This window comes from Phyllostomus hastatus, unplaced genomic scaffold, assembly GCF_019186645.2.
Source record: "Phyllostomus hastatus isolate PE091 unplaced genomic scaffold, TTU_PhHast_1.1 phas_scaffold_755, whole genome shotgun sequence".
NCBI classification, from domain to species: Eukaryota; Metazoa; Chordata; class Mammalia; order Chiroptera; family Phyllostomidae; genus Phyllostomus; species Phyllostomus hastatus.
In genome coordinates this window covers 7,273,764-7,292,108 of record NW_025334039.1, presented here as the reverse complement: position 1 = coordinate 7,292,108, position 18,345 = coordinate 7,273,764, and the positions used below count along the sequence as shown (strand labels likewise).

Sequence of the window (18,345 nt, the reverse complement as noted above, 5' to 3'; positions counted from 1 at the left end):
CCCCCCCACCCCAGACACCCCCACCTTCCTCCCCTGCTTCCACCCCCACTTTGGTTTTGTCCATGTGTCCTTTATAGTTGTTCCTGGAAAACCTTCCCCCATTATCTTCTCCCACCTTTCCTCTGGTTACTGTCAAAATTTTCTTAATTTCAATGTCTCTGGTTATATTTTGCTTGCTTGTTTGTTTTGTTGATTGGGTTCCACTTAAAGGTGAGATCATATGGTATTTGTCCCTCATCGCCTAGCTTATTTCACTTAGCATAATGCTCTCCAGTTCCATCCGTGCTGTGGCAAATGGCAGGAGCTCCTTCTTTCTAATGCATAGAATTCCATTGTGTAAATGTACCATAGTTTTTTATCCATTCATTTACTAATGGGCACTTAGGTTGCTTCCAGCACTTGGCTACTATAAATTGTGCTGCTATGAACATTGGGGTGCATAGGTTCTTTTGGATTGGTGTTTCAGGGTTCCTAGGATATAATCCCAGCAGTAGCTGATGACAATTGGGAAGGGAAAATGTATTTTTTAGGGTCTGTGTATGCCCAACTTTCTGCCATGGCAGGGTTCTACCCTGACATCTCATTATTTATTTAGAGACTGGTTATTAGGACTCATAGCAACAATCCACACCTCACAGATTTCTTATTAAAGAGAAAGTCATGTCTCATTTCCTAGACTAGCTGGGTTTGTTTCACTTTTACAGAGGCTCTCAAAACATGAGCCCAGAAGAAAATGAAATGAGACAACTCACTTTATGTTTCATCTCCCTGGGTAGTCATTCTTCCTGCCAGAGTCCTTGTTTCCAAGTGTTTACTCCTGTTGACTCAAGGGCATTGATGAATTGTGTTCCCTCCTTTGTATTGGTAAAATAAATGATCCAGGTGATTTGTGTGAGTGGAAAATATTTTCTGAGAGGAAATTATTTTCCTTTGACTAGTTCCAATACATGATAAAACAGTGGGGGGAGCGAAATAAAAGCAAATTCTCTTCCCAGCCTCAGTTTCATATTATAGTATTATATTGATTAAATATTACAGGAAGTTGCTGCAGGCAAAACATCTTATTCATGACAGTGTTTTGATTAAGACTTTGCAGTTTGTCAGTGAGTATTAATTAACTGCCCATTGTGTTTCTAGTATGATGCTAAGTACTATTGGCAAAGACACACTGAAGCTACAGTCTCTGGCTTTGAGAACCTCTTGATTTCCTCAGGGAAACAGACCCTGCATGCTTGAGACAAGTATAAAATAATACAAGACCATGCACAATTAGGTAAAATGCCTGATGGAGGTGGTGAGTTTTATGGCAACTCAGAAACGTGGGAAGGATGGGCGGGGGCCAGCAGCTCTGTGGAAGGCTCTGCAGGGCTGAGTCCCGGAAGGGCAGTGGGGCTGGTGTTGGCCACAGGGAAGGAGAGGAAAAGTGCAGGCAAGGTTTGAGTAGAGAGAAATAGTGGGGCATCTAGGGAATTGGGTCTCTAAAATAGTGCTTGTCCTAAAGATTTTGCTCCCTCCATCTCTCTCCAATCTGGCCACACCCACCATCTCCTCCACTATACTGCTTCCTCCCCCTGTCACCGAGACTAACACTGTTGTCCCCTGCTTGGCCTCCCTTTTCCCACTCGGGCCCAGCCCAGCCCATACTCTTCCCTGCAGGCAGAGTGATTGTTTGGGAAGGCGAATCTGATCCTGTCCCTGGATTGTTAAAACTCTCTCATGAGTTTCCATTTCTCTCAGGACAAAGATCAGTGCACTTAGCATGTTCCGCAAGATCCATGGAGGCCCAGCGCCAACCTACTTCACGCCCACCTATTGTTCTCGATGCTGCAGTCACACCACCCTTATTGCACTTGGTCCCTCCTACCACAGGATCTTTGTCCAAACCGTTTCTTCTGCTGGAAACTCTGTCTTGGCACCAGCCCCACCTAGCTAACTTTCTTGCATTAGCGCAATAGTTTCCTTCTCAAAGAAGGCTTCCTTGACCTGGGTGGCCAAATGGCCTCATTATATAGGCTGACTGAATTGTATTTCTCTCCTTTTTAGCTCTTTTCTCTGTTTTGTATTATCATGATGAACTTACCTCTTTAACTGATCTCTGTGAGTCTCCTCTGTTACCTAGCAAGCTTCCTAGGAGCAAGGACCAAGCTTACTTTTCTCACCAATGTATTCTCAGCACCTAGCACAGTATTTGGTACATAGTAGATATTTTTTTAATCTGTTGAGTGAATAAATAGATATATGGGTATATAAAGGCATGTTGAAAAAGGCATGAAAAGTCTTCTTGGAGTGAAAAGTTTCTATAGAGACACCATGGATGAGGGATAAATAAATAACTCCATGTTCTTAGGAGCCATTGGACATCCTGAAAGGAAAGAAGTAGTCGGTGTGTAGAAACAGATGGTCAACAACACGTGTTCAGAATGAGAATAAAGAAGCTAATTAGAATATTCTTACATTGGGCTAAGAAATAATTACCTTCTAACTCATGAAGTGTAGCAGTTGAAAGGCACAGAAAGCACAATTTGGTTTGTATTCTTGTATCAACGCAAGTTGATTATATTATTGATGTTTAAGAAAGAAAGGAAAAACCAAGGAATATCCTAGACACTTTCAAACTTCACAGACCACAGGGCACTAGGCAGCCTGGTTAGCCTCAGAAAAAAGTTTAGAGAGGTAGGTATTGAAGCCTGTTATAAGTCATTCCTTAAAAGGGAAAGTTGTTCTAAGTATCTAGGAGGTCTGTCTAAAAGGTATCCAGCAATGTAATATGAAAGAGATATTTATTAAAGAAGATACAAGATACATGAAACATTGTACATAGAACAATGATGCCTCAGCCCCCTTCAAACTAGGCACTTTGAGACCTCACACAGTTCTCCCAATCTCCGTAACCTGCTCCATTGTATTTTACTAAATCTCATTGACAATCTGAAATCTCCTCCCTCTCAAAGGTGATTTTAGTTTTAGGAAAAACCAGAAGTCACAGGACACCAAATCTGGACTTGAGGGGGGCTGAGTCACCTGGGTAATTTGACATTTTGCCAAAAAACTCTGCAAAAGATGTAATGCATAAGCGGGCACACTGTCATAATGAAGCTGCCAATCACCGGTTGCCCATAGCTGTGTCCTTCTCAATCATCCAAATAGTTTCCATGGAGGAATGTTCAAGCTTAATGCAAAATTTGATCACGATTCATTGTTCTATTTACTCAGTCATTTTGAATGTGACAGCCACACAGTACCCATGCTTACTCAACTGGGGTCTACCGCCCCCACTGACTAGTACAGTGAAGTCGTCATTGTTCATGCATGCGCATTCCAGTCCACTCTCCTTGGCTGCCAGGTTACATCGATGTTGTGCAAACCATTCTTGTTATATTAACAATGGATGGACTTCTTCCAGACATACCTCATATCCATGTTGAATCTTAGTAATTAGAGTTTGTTTTCTTCCCAGTATCTTGTGATTCTAGCACTGTAAACATCTGGTAAAGCAACAAATTACTGAGAGAGATACTTATTTTTTTAAATATTTTATTGTTTATGCTATCACAGTTGCCCCAGTTGCCCCCCTTTGCCCTTCTCCACCCAGCCCCCCAGCCCCATAGTCCTTCCCCGCACTGTGGTCCACGTCCATGGGTCATTCATGCCTGTTCTCAGAACAACCCCTTCACCTTCTAAGAGGGATATTTAACATTTTTCACAATAACTTGGTTTCTTATTTTTTAAAGAAATGCATAATGATAATACATACATTACAAACAAACACACACTCAGATATGGCAAAAATGAGATGTTGGCACCAGGTCTTCAAATTCTGGTTTTATATTCATAACAGTGTTACATCTTTCTGAATGGGTTTGGGTTTATTCCATTTTCTCAGAGCAAGCTTGGATATGTTGTTTTATAAAAGGGTTCATCCCATTCCTGACACAGAGCCTAGATTCAGTCCCATGGTCCATTCTCTTGGCTTACTTTGTCTCCACACCTATGGCTGCAAAGCCGCTGCAAAGTCAAAGACTGAGAAAAGTGTTACAATACCTACCTTTCCACTCTTCACTGTCACTTGTAAGGCTGTTGTGTCTCACACAGGCGGTACTTTGGAGAGAAGATTGGGTTGTATTTTGCCTGGTTGGGCTGGTACACCGGCATGCTCTTCCCAGCGGCCTTCATTGGACTGTTTGTCTTTTTGTATGGAGTCATTACTCTGGATCACTGCCAAGTCAGGTACGGGGAGCGTGGGTGAGCTTGCCTTTGCTTTTATTTAATGATGGCTGTGTGTGCTTTGGGGGTATTCACAGACCATGGGTCCACTTAGCTTTTCCCTGGAACTTCCCTCTCAGCCTCTTCTGGAAAAATGTAAAAGGTTCAAATTACTAAGTCTCTCCATCCATTGCCCTGGCTGCCATGGTCTTCAGCTACCAAGAGAGCAAAATTTGCATTTCTGGACCTTTGAACCATGATATGTCCGCAGAACAAATCACTTTCATTCGCCGTACAATTTGGTCTTTCTGACTTTTTCACTTTTTTCTTTCTGCTAATCATGGGTTAACAATCATTTCATAAGAATTCTGTGCTTTTACAAGGTCACATAAATGTAAACCAGAAAGACATCCCACCCACGTGCTGGGGCCTTCCAAAAGAGTCAGTGTTGATGATTGTTATCTTGGCTCTCTCACCAAAACAGAGTTTAAGGTGTTCACAGAGCTCTTATTGCAAGGCTGGACAGTGCTCTTAAATAATAAATGCACCTTTTAGAAGTGATTGCAAAAATAAAAATGATTGATCATCCTGCCTACAAACATATTTTACTTTCTGGTGAAATTGTTAATGAGGTGTAACTTTCTCCCAGAACTAATTCCTAATATTTTTATGTATTCCTCCATCATTAGTTGTAACTTATACAAATAGAAATCGAGGCAGGCACTTTTAGGTATCTCATTGTTCCCATAATTCAGTGTGGCATTGCTTCAAACCTGTGCAATGTTGTGAATGACTTTTGTATCATTTGGGGTATGACAATAATGTTTTGCTTTATGTATTTATTTATTAATATGTAAAGCCAAGAAAACAGCTCCATACATAAGTAGGTTTATTGAATTATTAAATTTGTGCAGGAACTTGTTTATGTTAATAACAGATAAGGCTAAGATGCTTTGGAGGACAAAAATGTAATCTTCTGGATCTTATTAACTGGTTGAATATTTTCACGTCATTGGTGGGGCAGGGGAAAGTGCTCTTATGTCGTCAAAAATGTCCATTCCTGTTCTCTTTTCCAGTAAAGAAGTCTGCCAAGCTACAGATATCATCATGTGTCCTGTGTGCGATAAATACTGTCCATTCATGAGGCTGTCAGACAGCTGCGTTTATGCCAAGGTAAGTTCAAATATGCAGCGTTAAAGGTTGATTGACTTTTACATACACCTTCCTGAGGAACAGAGGCTAACCAGACTCTCTGTGTCGTTTCCGGTCTTTGATTCTCAAGTTCATGTTATAGGACAGACTCACCTCCATCACTCAATATTCTATTTCAAGTATCTTTTTTTACCATGTATGTATATGAAATATATTCGCTCTAATTTTCATCACAAGAAGCTGCAGCATGCAGAGTGTAAAAATCATAGGTGTTAGAGGTCAGAGAAAGGTTCAGATCTTCACTCAGCTCTTCCCCACTTGTCAGTTAAGGAACAAGTTATTTAACCTCCCTGAGCTTCATTCAGTTTTCTCACTTGTAAAATGCAGAACATGGTGCTTGTTTCAAATAATTGTTATAAGATGTATACTGAGCAAGGTGCCCGGCAAATGGTAAGGTATCAGTAGGTGAGAGCCGCCATCATTTTCCTCCCCCGTCATCACCATTATTGGCAAAAAGACTTAGATTCAAGGCTCATTCAGCTACTTTTACCTCCTTGACCCTGCCCAGGTACAGCCTCTTTGAGGCTGAGCTTTCTTATCTCCGAAACGCACACCTGCCCTCTCTGCCCCATGACATGTCCTGAGGACCGAAGATAGTACCCATGAAGGTGTTTTGAAACAAAGAAACATAGAGCACCATTATGTCTATGATGGGTTATTACACCTCCCTTTCTCATGCTCTGCCTTTCTTTCTTAAAATTTTAGACATATGAATCAAATTCCTATGGTGTTTTACTTAGGGGCATTGTCACTAATGTATAGCAATGGCTGAAGTATGGGCTGATGAAGCCTTTTCCAAGACCTACTGCCTGTTAACCTTTCCAGGTCCCAGATCTGAAAGGGGCTGGCAGATTTCCTGAACCTCTGTGATCACTGCAGCATGGAGCTATCTGATTATGCTGCTGGCATGGCAGAGTTTTGTCCCTTATAAATGAGAGAACATTTGACAGGCAGCCCAGGAGCCCACCCATCTGCGATGTCTTTAACACTGCAGGTGGCCAGTCTGTGCAGAGCCCAAACCCCAGCAGCCAGCTGTGATTTTAAAAAGATTTGGGATCTTGTTATATGCAGCAAGGAACCAAAAAAGCACAAAAGACTCTCCCTACCTTTGAAGAACATCCAAATAGACCTGAGTAGATGAGGACAAACAGAATGAGCTAGGGGAAAACAGATTTTAATAAGGATCAGAAGAGTTTAATCAACACTTTAATTTCTGTTTGTAGATCGTGGGTTAAGCCTGGATGATTCAGGTGCAAAAATTCTACTTCTGAGGAATCTCAAAGACCCAGTTGGTGGTGGTGGTGGTTATGGGGGTATTTGTTTCTTTGGTTTTCACATGGAAAAACATGCCTTGAGTGAAGTTCTCTCAATCTTTAGGAGATCGAGGATAATTCCTTAAAAGGATCATCAGATTTTATAGGGGCTTCTTTGGGCAGCTACCCTACTGGATATAACATCTAAAACAATAATTATATGATAATAGCTAGGCTATAGCTATAAATACAGCTAGGCAACCTACATTTATTCTTTCTAATTCTCATAGCAATTTTAAGCCTTGATGTTGTTATTCCCATTTTGCTCAGAGATGCAGAGAGGCAAACAAATTACTCACCCATGACCGCATAGCAGTAGGCAGCTGTGCCTTGGTTTATCTGACTACCAAACGTGTCCTTGTGCCACACTGAGTCAGAAGACACTTTAGATTAAGTTAGATTAGGATTTTAAGTTTGGTCATGCCTAGGAACTTAGTAAAACGAAGTCTAAAAAGCCTCAGAATGACAGAATTGAAGCTACACAGACTTCCATTTAGAAGAACTTATCAGAAATGCCAGACTGATTTCCTGGAACTGAAGACATTGGAATCAAATCAGGGTCCGGATCCTATTTAATCAGTGGCTGCTCTGCTGATCAGGAAAGTGTTCTCCCTGACCCTTGGATTTGCAAGGGTCAGACACCCAACTTTAACTGACCTAAGCATAAAGGAACTTAACTGGCTCACTTTCCTGGAAAAGACACTGGAGTAGTTCACACTGTCTGAGCACAAGGGCTTCATGGGCTAGAACTGGTCCTCCATGCCACCAGGTGTCGCTCTCTTGCCACCTGTCTATGTGATCATTCTGCAGACAGCTTCTTCGCATGATAGGGAAGGTAGCTGCTGACTGCCGTAGCCCCAGGCTTATACCTTCCTTCTGTTTCAGAAAGTCTATGTCGCTGAGTTTCAGATTTGGGGGACATAGCTGTCTTCCCCAGATGTTCCATAATTTTGGCCTGTGGATACTTGTCCTGTGGAAGTAACAAGCGCTTTGGGTAAAGGTCAGAGGCTAGGTTCTAGGTCATCCATCCCGGTGACTCTACAGAGAAGAGAGGCCAATGTGTCCCAGGCATCACTGTGTGTTGTCACTGTTCCAGAGGACGTTTCTGGTAGGAGTGGCATTTTTAAGCCCATCTAGAAGAGAGGAGCACTGGAGGAGGTGTCTCTCTTGGGTTTAATCTGCCAGCCTGGGGTTTGAGAGGGAACGCCCTGAGAAGTGAAGACCTGAGGGCCGCTGTCCAGGCAGCAGCTACTGTCATCATCTGCTCAGCCAGGCAAGGCTCTGAGCAACCCCAGTATTACCCCAAGAACACCAGTTTGGCCTACTGCAGCAGGTTTCTGAGGACGGGAAAAATAGTTGTGCAGTGACCCTTGAGGGAGAGGCTGAAATAGAACTTGGGTATTTCTTGAACCTGTGCCCTCACTCTACTTAGGGACTGCTACTTAACTCTCCCCACACCCTACCCTCTCTCCCCGCACCCCGCCTCTCTCTGTCTCTCTCTCTCTGTCTCTCTCTCTGTCTCTGTCTCTCTCTCTGTCTCTCTGTCTCTATCTCTCTCTGTCTCTCTCTCTCTCACACACACACACACACACACACACACCAGTTCAAGGCAACCTTCCATCATCTCCCCTGGAGTTTCTCCGGGTGTTTGTTTTTGCGTTTTCTTAGTTTCCAGAATTGATTATCTTGCTTCTCTAGGGTTGATTTCGGCAGGGGGAGCCATCCACTTACGCTACCTTACCATCTAAGTAGGAACCGGAAGCCCCTGTTAACTCACCACCCTTCTGATTCACGTGTTCTCAAATTGCTAACTGCAGCAGAGAAATGTCTCTCTCCAAATGTTGGCTTACCAGCCACAGGGAGGGACTCGTAGTGGTACGGTTTGAGTGATGTGCTCCCTGGTGACCTGCATGAGAGAGATCTGTATCCTGGAGAAGGGGGGAAAGCTGATCTGAGTAATCCACAGTAATGGCGACCACTGGAGGCACTGGCTACAACTCCTACCAACTCCCAACGAATGCCCTAATGGAGAGCCCACACCAACCACAAGCCACTGGGACTGTCGGGCTTGATTTGATGCTGAGTGCCCGATGTGCCACTTAACACTCCCCCAGCATATGAAGTAATCGGCTTCAGACTTACGTCTCACATTAGATGTTTGAATGATGCCTTCTCTCCTATGTTCATAAAAAAGAGAAAGCATAAACTGTTGGAAAATTTTGAAGTACTGCACACTCTGATATAGCAGGAAAAGATCTGTTTATGCTTGGCACATTCTCTGAGGGACAGTAAAGTATACTTTATAGCGAACTATAAAGCATCCCCCCCCAAATTATGCTTTATGAACCTATCCGTCATCATTTCAATTTGGCACAATATTGGTGTGATTTCCTCTGGAGGCAGAAATGAGCTTGGCAGTATTGCAGCAAGATTATCTTTGCTTTCTGCTGTAGAGTTTGCGATAGAATATATTATCCTAACAGCAGAGTAGTTGCTAGCTGTCTTTGTGTTATATGTAGTAAGTAAATATAGTGATTACCCAAGGATTTAAATGCAGGTAGAAGTAGATTATGTTAATAGTCTGCTCTCTCCTCTTTATAATATGCTGAAACCCAGAGGGCAGCCCAGAAAATGTTCGCTCAAAACTACGCCAACACAGTGGTGATGTTTTCAAAGTGAATAAATGAGGCATTAAAAACAGGGCTCGGGAAATCAGAAACTTTTAAAGCAGCAACAATAATACCTATCTGGTTTTAAATATATCCATATATATGTGAACATATAATACATTTTATAGTGCACAAAAGGAGATTCTTAGTAGCACTATCAGGGCCGCTGATACATGTACAACGAGCTGATATCCACATAAAGGGAAAAAAATCTCTCTTCTATATCCAAACTACTTCACATTTAGAGAAATTCACTTCTTGATTATGATACAAAAGGAATATCTTCCAAAGAAACCCTGGAAAATGTATTGTGTCATCACATCTATTTTTATAGAACATGAAAAACAATGTGGATGTAATCTAGCATATAAGAACTTATTTAACTAGGACTCATCATGTTCCCAGGTCACCCACCTTTTTGACAACGGAGCCACTGTGTTCTTTGCTGTTTTCATGGCAGTCTGGGGTAAGTGTTCAACACCCTCATAGCTTGAGTTCACCTCATGTGCGCTGTGATGTGTGCCTTTGGAAATCTGACTTTCGATGGGAAAGCAAGAAGCTCACGTCAGTTCAGGTGCCTGTGCTGTTAGACACAAGCCGATAACTAATTCATTTGGCTTATTTAAAAAGTGATGCCGTAGAAGAGAAACATTTCTACTAATTTCCCTTTTCTTAAACCTTCTACAATTTTATCAGCATTCCATTATTAGAGTAAAATTGACCTTCTGCTGGAGACTAACATAAAGTTTATGGTACATTGTAAGGTATGGTGAGATCTGAATACCCATCTCAGTATGTACAGGACTTTCTATGGTGAATGGGATCTTTTTCTCAGGCCAACATATGAGTACCCCCCTCTGATATTCTTCCAGTTCTGGTCAAAATGACCCCCTGTAAACAAGAGCTGCTTAAAAGGCTGAATCGAGTTCTTCTATACAAGTTCAAGCCAACAGCCCTATAATAACAAGGTGTGATGGGAGTTTCACTTAAAGAATTACTTAACCCACTTCTTTGTAAAATAATTATAAAGCTTTAATATAATAGTATAGAAAAGAGTCTGGACTAACTCATAGTGAATGCTGGTTATCTTTGGAGAGGAGAATTCGTAGGGGGGGTAAGTGACTAGTGATGATGGACACATTTTTTACACTTTTCCGTTTGATTTGAATTTTTTCAATGATTACGTATTTTTTCTAGAATTTAAAATACCAAATCTGAATTCTGATGTTTTTAACATGAGGCTTAGGCTCATGTGGTTCCTTCGGCGTGGGATACATATGAGAGTCTCTCCTGTCCTTCAGGGTCCAGCTTCGATGTCCTCTGTTCTCAGCTAGAAGCTGTCTTTCTTTTTTGAACTTTGATAGCACTTGGTTTATATCATTTTGGGGGAGGGTATAATGACGTGTATATATAATTTATGTTTCCCTGGAAGTTCATGGTCCTCAAGGACCATTATTGTTACTGGAGACCTTATGCATTTCTTCTAAAGACACAGAGATTAGTATTTGGTGGGTGGATGGATGGATGGATGAATGCATGGATGGGTGGATGCATGAATGGATGGGATGGATGGATGGAAAAAAATTACCAAAAAGATTTGTTTATGAGATAAATGTGTCTAAATGCTCTTTGACAAGTGGAAATATAAAACATTGTTCTCTTGAGGAGGCTGAGCTATCTAGAGAACATCAGAGGAAAATTGTCCCACCTATCACAGCTCTGGTAAAGGGATATATTTTGATTTCTGTGACTCCAGCCCCTTTCAGCCAGTGGGTAGTTGACCCAAGATCAGTTAAACTGTAGGTGAGTGAATGGCCTGGGACAAAACCTGAGATTGTGCATTTTGAAGAATGTGGATTGGAAAATGAGGGCAGAGACAGAGAATTGGCAGTAGGAAATGACAGGGAAAGATGCAGAGAGGGTGTGAGGGAGGAAGAGAGAGTTTGAGACTGATAATCAGATAGAGGTAGGGACCAGGAAGAATTATGAGCAGGCTGAAGTGATGAGAAATCAGAACCTACAAACAAGCAGAGACAAAGAACTAGTGGAAAAGATACGGAATACTGGGCGCAGAAGACAACTAGTACACAACTGGGAGAAAACGTGGGGCAGTGCCCCAAAGAGAAGCAAAGGGAGAGTGTAGCCAAGCCATGCTATTAGTGGGGTGTCAGCATGAAAACCAGTGCCTCTTGTGACTAAGGTGTCTCCAGCTGCTGGCTCCCAGACCCCGTCTCTGAAGAGGCCTAGTCTTCATTCCCACATGATCCCTGCCTCCCTTGGTGGGCCTTGCAGAAAAGGCCCTATTTGTGCATCTCCCTTGCAGACAAAGGAAGCTAATCATGAACAGAGTCTTGGTGACTGGGTTGAGCTCTCAGATCATGAGTTTGTATTTAGTTTTTCTAGACCACGTTAGTATTGGTAATCAGTTAGTGTTGTTAGTATAATAAGCCATCCAGTGCTTAAGCTTTGCCATGATTACGAGTGAGGAGACTTTTTAAAATATATTTACTTCTTAAACCAGTGGTTCTCAAATGTTTTCAAGCCATAACACACATAGAGAATGATAATATTTGCACAGTGTACTGATGCAAGCAAAGGAGCCTTCTCAGGGCCTGGGATAAGACTGCCTGAAGGACCCCAGTCCTAGCCACCCCAAGGGCTGACGGGAGTATTGCCTCTTGCAGACCTGTAGCCTATACCTGTCATCTCACTGGGGAGCTCTGCTTTGGGCTGCTAGTCTGCTGTGTAATGAGTTAATGCTTCTGTAGAGAGAATTGTATTCTGGAAGAATTAACATACAAGACTCTCTTACCCACTTTAATATTTCACCAGTTTTAGATATACTTTAACTGAAGCAGTGTTTTCGTCTCCCACAGTTTTCCCTCTGAGATTACATATGGGGTAAAGTTCTGGTACAGTGACATTTGCCTATAAGCCAGAGGCTGTCATCTCCTCCACCCCTCAGCCAGTACCACTGTCACAAAGGGGATGGCATCCCTTCCTTGCAAGCTGGCACGTCTTATGCTGGGCATAATAAGTAGGTTTTATTTTATCCCTGCCAACCTCAACTGATTGATTGGTGCTGGCTGCATGTAGGATGGAGTGGAGAAGCTTCTGAGGTTGCAAGTAGGTGGATTGGATGTCTGACAGTTCTTGTACCTTGGAGGGCACTCAGTAAGACTCTGACAGATGTTTTGTAATAACCTTTGGGCACAAGGGGACATTTTAGGTTCACTCCAGGCAATGCGAGCCTAGAATAATTTATCCTCTGAATTGCTTTGTTTTAGTTGACAGCTTACTGCTTAAATCTCATAGTGTTCCCAGGAAAAAAATGAGAAAAGGAATGATTTACCCCAAGTGTTTCTTTGTAGACAGGGCTATGCCTTCTGCAGAAATCTGGAGTGGCCAGTAATAATGTTATAATAATAGCGTACACTGATTGAGGGCTTACTATGTGTTGGAACTGTGATACACATTGTATAGTATCCTCTCAGTTTACCTATACAGCGACCTTTGAAGAAGGTACTAAATACTGTTATTACCCCCATGTGATAGATGAGGAAACTGAGGCAGTAGCTAGAAAGTGACAAAGCTAAGAGTTAAACGGGCAACTCTCAGCTCCTATACTCTACTCCTAGGTTCAGATACTGTTGTAACCCTGTTTCTGCTTAGAGATCTGAACTTTAAGACAAAGGACTCTTAGGCTCATTTTGAGCCCTATGCATACGCCTTTGCTGTTCTATAAAAGTATGTCAGTCCCAGTAGAGTCCAGTTTAATGGTCTCAGGGTCATTCTCTATGATTGACAAGGTGCAACATTTGAGAAAATAAACTTTATTTTTGAAAAACTGCTAGATATGGAAATGTTGAGAACAGATACAAGTGGTTTACAAGACCTCAGGAGAAATGGGTCCAGGTGTTTGTCTTGTTGCCTTTTACTTTATGAGTTCACCAGAGGAAAAATAAGGCTGCATTTGGAACCCAACTGTAGCAGATGTGGAGGGCCTTCGTGAGGGGTCCCCTACCTTTGTTCATGTCCACACGCCTGTGAGGGTGGAGCCTCCTGGGGACCCTCGAGGTACACTGGGAGCCTTGGGCTCTGGGCTGGAACCACAGTGTGACTCTCTCCTCAGTGCTCATTTTTGTTCAGAAAGATTCAAAGGACAAAGCAATTTTGACCTAAATTAGCTTTTCTTCCTAGGCAGAAAAAGAAAAGAAAAGAAAAGAAAAAAAGAGTCATTAGGGAACTAGATGTTCGTAGAGACTTGTCAGAAAGCAGATATTTTCCTCAGTTCTTCATTTGTGTTTTTTTTCTCCTTCCTCTGTTTTTTTTCACACTTTCATTGTTGCCCAGAATTAAATTCCCCACAGTAAACACACACACCAAGGCTCTCAGAGCTCTCTAATCAATAATGAGACTATGATGCAAATTTACAGATTCTGTATATGGTCCTGTCAGTCATTTGTGAATGAAGTATGTCTCATGTTTTTAAAATAAATTTTATAATAATTGGCTTTTTATTTCTAGATATTTATACTACTTTTATCTTTTTTTAAAAGATTTTATTTTATTTTTTAGAGAGGGAAGGGAGGGAGAAAGAGAGAGAGAAACATCAGTGTGCGGTTGCTGGGGGCCATGGCCTGCAACCCAGGCATGTGCCCTGACTGGGAATCGAACCTGCGACACTTTGGTTCGCAGCCCGAGCTCAATCCACTGAGCTACGCCAGTCAGGGTTGAGATTTGTTCTTTCATAGTTCCAGAGGGTTGAAGTCCAAACCTAAGGTGTCGACAGGATTGGATGGGTCTGAGGGGGAATCTATTCCAGGCCTCTCTCCTAGCTTCTTGAGACAGCCAGCTATCCCAGATGCATCACTCCAGTCTCCTCTGCCTCCATCTTCATCTGCATTCTCCCTGTGTGTCTGTACCTTCACATGGCTGTTTTCTTTTAAGGACAGTAATCCTATCATACTAAGGGCCCACCCTACTCAGTATGAACTCATTTTAACTGGTAAATCTGCAATTCCCTTATTTCCAAGTAAGGTCACATTCTGAGGTTGGAGCTTAGGACATCAACATATCTTTTGGGAGGTGGGGAACACAATTCAACCCATAACAGAGTGCATGTTGAGGGATGAGACTCACCTTTTTTTCTTTGCCGATTTTACTTTATATCGTTTCGCCGTGATAAATCTTAGCCATGAGTACCACCATACACTGAGTGAGTCCTCCTCATAAATTGTCAAACCTGGAGGTGGTCTTGGGGACCCCTGACACAACAAGATTCACAGGAAGGGCTCCAGTGAAAAATGGCTTCTTAGTGTTGGCACTTTTATTAACCTCTGCAGACATCCATTATTTTAATTTCCCTCTTCAAGAGATAAGCACTTGCCCTGGCCACGTGGCTCAGTTGGTTGGAGCGTGGTCCTGTACACCATGTTGCGGGTTGAGTTCCCAGTCAGGGTACATACCTGGGTTGTAGGTTTGATCCCTGGGCAGGGCAGGTGCAGGAGGCCGCTAGTCAGTGTTTCTCACCTCTCTCTCTCTCCCTCTCTCTCCCTCTCTCTCTCTCTCTCTCTCTCTCTCTCTCTCTCTCCTCTCTCTAAAAATCAATAAAAACATCCTCAGGTGAGGATATTTAAAAAAATAATAATTAAGCACTTGATTATTATAGGTATGGCTTTCTTAACAACTATACCGACTCTGATTTATTTTTTAAGATTTTAGAAAGGCTTTATGGTATACATACCATATATTATATAATACCCCAGCAGGTCTGGGAAGGACCCCAGATTCAAATACATTGATATGGCTGCTCTCAATGTATGGCTGTCCTCACTCAGAGGGATAATGCAGACTATTAGTAACCTAGTGTCAGTTCAGGTCAGAGCTTGCCACAGGATGAGTTTATTCTAAACTTTGGAGGGGAAACTTAGAATTTTTAGATCACTTTGATTGTTGGCCTTGCAGACAGGGATCACAGACCTATACTTCCATTTCTCTTTTGCTTAGCAGGACACGGAGAGTTAGAGAAGTGCATTGACTCGCCAGCAGTAGCACAGCTTGTATCAGACCGAACTGGATTTAAGATCTAGGAATGAATGTCTAGGTCACATGCCAGTGAGCTCTTAATTGTTACCCTAGTTTATGTTTCCAGTTACATGTTTTAAAAATATGTTCCATGTCTGAATATGATGAATGAGGAGGCAGTATGAGAACAAGGCAGAATAGGAAAGAAGAAAGTAATTTTCTTTCTTTGGAATGGGCAGTTGGATATTTACCTTTGCTTGTTAAACTAATTCCAAATATATGACATGTTTTTTTTTGCCTCTGTAAGTCCAAGTGCACAGCAAGGCCCAACAGAGACAGACTCACTGGTTCCGTCTCCTGCGGTGTCCCCGTGACGCCCTCGGTTACAGTCGCCCTCCAAGTGTGCGTGTCCACGTGTGTGTGCGTCCCTCATTCGGCTTGTGACTGCCCAGGCAGCAAGATCGTGTCTCGATCATTTTTTCCTCTCTCTGTGTCATTGTATACTGCTCAATAATTCATTTTCATACAGGTTTTAAATATAATTGAGTAGGAAGTTACTTCGTCTGGGTGAGGATAAACCCCATATTTCCACAGGTGGGGAGGCCAGCACCTGTTGGAAAAGGTTCTTAAAGAATTTATACATGTTTACCTTCAATGTGACAGTATAGAGATGGTTTGTAGCAAAAGAGAAGCAGTAGGATTCCTTCCTCCAATAAGATAGCTTCCTTCAGTGAAATAGTAAAATAAATTTTACATACATTTTACGTAGATGCTTGCTCTGAGAGGGGTTTGGGGGACAAGTGATCACTGCCAATCAAATACTGCTAAAAGTTTTATTTTTGCCTCTGCCCCTACCTGCCTCTTGCTTTTAAAAATAAATACTCTGTTGATTAGAGAGCTGTTGGCAACCTAGTTCCCTGTATCCCGACACCTTGGGAGTTTTGTTGCTGTTATGAATCTGTTCTGCCTCAACTTGCAGATAAACTTAATTCAGTTCTAAATGAAATCTCTGATTTTTCATTGTGCATGATACAAGCTTAGTAATTCTCAGAAAACATTCCTACTCACATTGTTAAGTTTAGCTGGAAGTTCTAACATTCAGGGACACTTCCAAACATCTGTCATTTTTTTTTTTTTGCAATGTCTTCATCATTTAGTGACACAGTTAATGGCATTGCTTGGTTGTAAAATGTTCATGTCTTTCTATGTCTGTTGCAGCAACAGTCTTCCTGGAGTTTTGGAAAAGACGAAGAGCAGTAATTGCTTATGACTGGGATTTGATAGACTGGGAAGAAGAGGAGGTTTGTATTGTTCACTTTGGAATTTTTTAAAAAGCAAATCACCAAAAAATACACAATCCCCTTGAGTTATCACTCCCTGCTCTGTAACAGAAGCCAGGTTTACTCATAAAGCATTTTCAGTATCTGTTTTTACAGAAAACTCTAAGCAGTATAAAACTACTAGCAGATTTTTTTAAAAACAAAAAGACATTTTGATTGCTTAGTGGAATGAAATCCATAGCTAAGTAAATCATTTTACTTTTATGTAGAAGCATCCAAAAGATTGGCTGTGAGATTTGTTTAGTTTTCTTAAATATCATCCATTTCTTTACCTTTTTTTATTTTTAAAAAAGATTTATTTATTTATTTATTTATTTATTTATTTATTTATTTATTTATTTATTTAGAGAGGGAAGGGAGGGAGAAAGAGAGAGAGAAACATCAATGTGCAGTTGCTGGGGGCCGTGGCCTGCAACCCAGACATGTGCCCTGACTGGGAATCGAACCTGAGACACTTTGGTTCGCAGCCCATGCTCAATCCACTGAGCTACACCAGCCAGGGCTCCATTTCTTTACCTTAGCAGAAGGAGGGTAACAGTTTTACAACCCTAGGCATATGGAAGCAAAACTCATAAGAGAACTACTGCAATGAAATGTGCAGGGAGCTCTCCAGGACCCTGGACAGTGCCCAGATGCGCACAAACCCAGAAGTATCACCTTGAGTGGGAAATGCTGGAGGAACTACTGTTCACGCAGCCTCCTTGATGTGGATGGGGCTAAATGCAGGGCCAGCTCTAGAAAAAGCTGTCAAGGAGAAATCACCTCCACCCTTCAGACTCCACTTTCTCACACACTTCCCAGTTCCATCCCTCTCCTGTTCTAGGCCAGGACACTGTGCTTTCTCCTAACTGGCTCTGGTCTCGGTACTGTCTTCTTGCCCTAGTCCTGTCAGAAGTCTCTCCAGTGCTCATGCTCATCTTGGTCACCACACAGGGACCCTACTTCCCTTGTCAGTTGATCCAGGCTTACACTCTTCTTTCCTTCTTCTGGTTCATTGTCTCTTACCTCCCCAGTCCCATTTCCTAAGAGCCCTGCTGTGCTAGTAAAGCAGACAAACTAATCATATATAATGTGGTGATGGGTATTAATGGGCGTTTTCCCTTCATGCACATATATGTTTATATATTGAAAAGAATATTCTAGAAACATATATGAGAATTTTAGCCCTGTGGTTGGTTTAGTGGGGGAGATAATTTTGAGAGGTAGTTTTGTTTGTCTTCAAATCATACCTCATGACTGGCTGCCTTTCCTCCTCATGCCCATGAGTACAATTTGGGCAGTTTTAGATCTGGCAATAATACTGGGATTTTCCGCAGTCCCTGTTCCTTTGCTAAGGCCTCTGTCCTGCTTTGGTGAGTGAGCATTCCCCAGACAAGGCTTCCTGGGTTAGAAGTGACTGCCCAGGTGACTCGTGTCTACGGGCAGCCTCCAGGCTGCATTTGGGACTTCCTCCCGGGGAAGCTGCCCCGCTCTTCGTCACATGTGTTCATGTCAGCGACTTGCAAAGGGGATGGAAAATGTTCTTCCCTGGGAATCTGAGTCACCACTGAGCAAGTATGTCATCTGAGACAAATTATTTCA

The 18,345-nt window shown here is 42.2% G+C and overlaps 1 protein-coding gene across 1 annotated transcript in view; it reads left to right on the top strand.

The window, feature by feature from the left end:
- The window catches only part of ANO4 (anoctamin 4), a 190,167-nt gene that overhangs the window by 130,086 nt on the left and 41,736 nt on the right, over window positions 1–18,345 (top strand). The window contains exons 12-15 of the mRNA XM_045826360.1: window positions 4,093–4,227; window positions 5,280–5,376; window positions 9,803–9,863; window positions 16,643–16,725. Coding sequence (XP_045682316.1) covers window positions 4,093–4,227; window positions 5,280–5,376; window positions 9,803–9,863; window positions 16,643–16,725 — 376 coding nt within the window. The remainder of the gene's footprint in view (window positions 1–4,092; window positions 4,228–5,279; window positions 5,377–9,802; window positions 9,864–16,642; window positions 16,726–18,345) is intronic.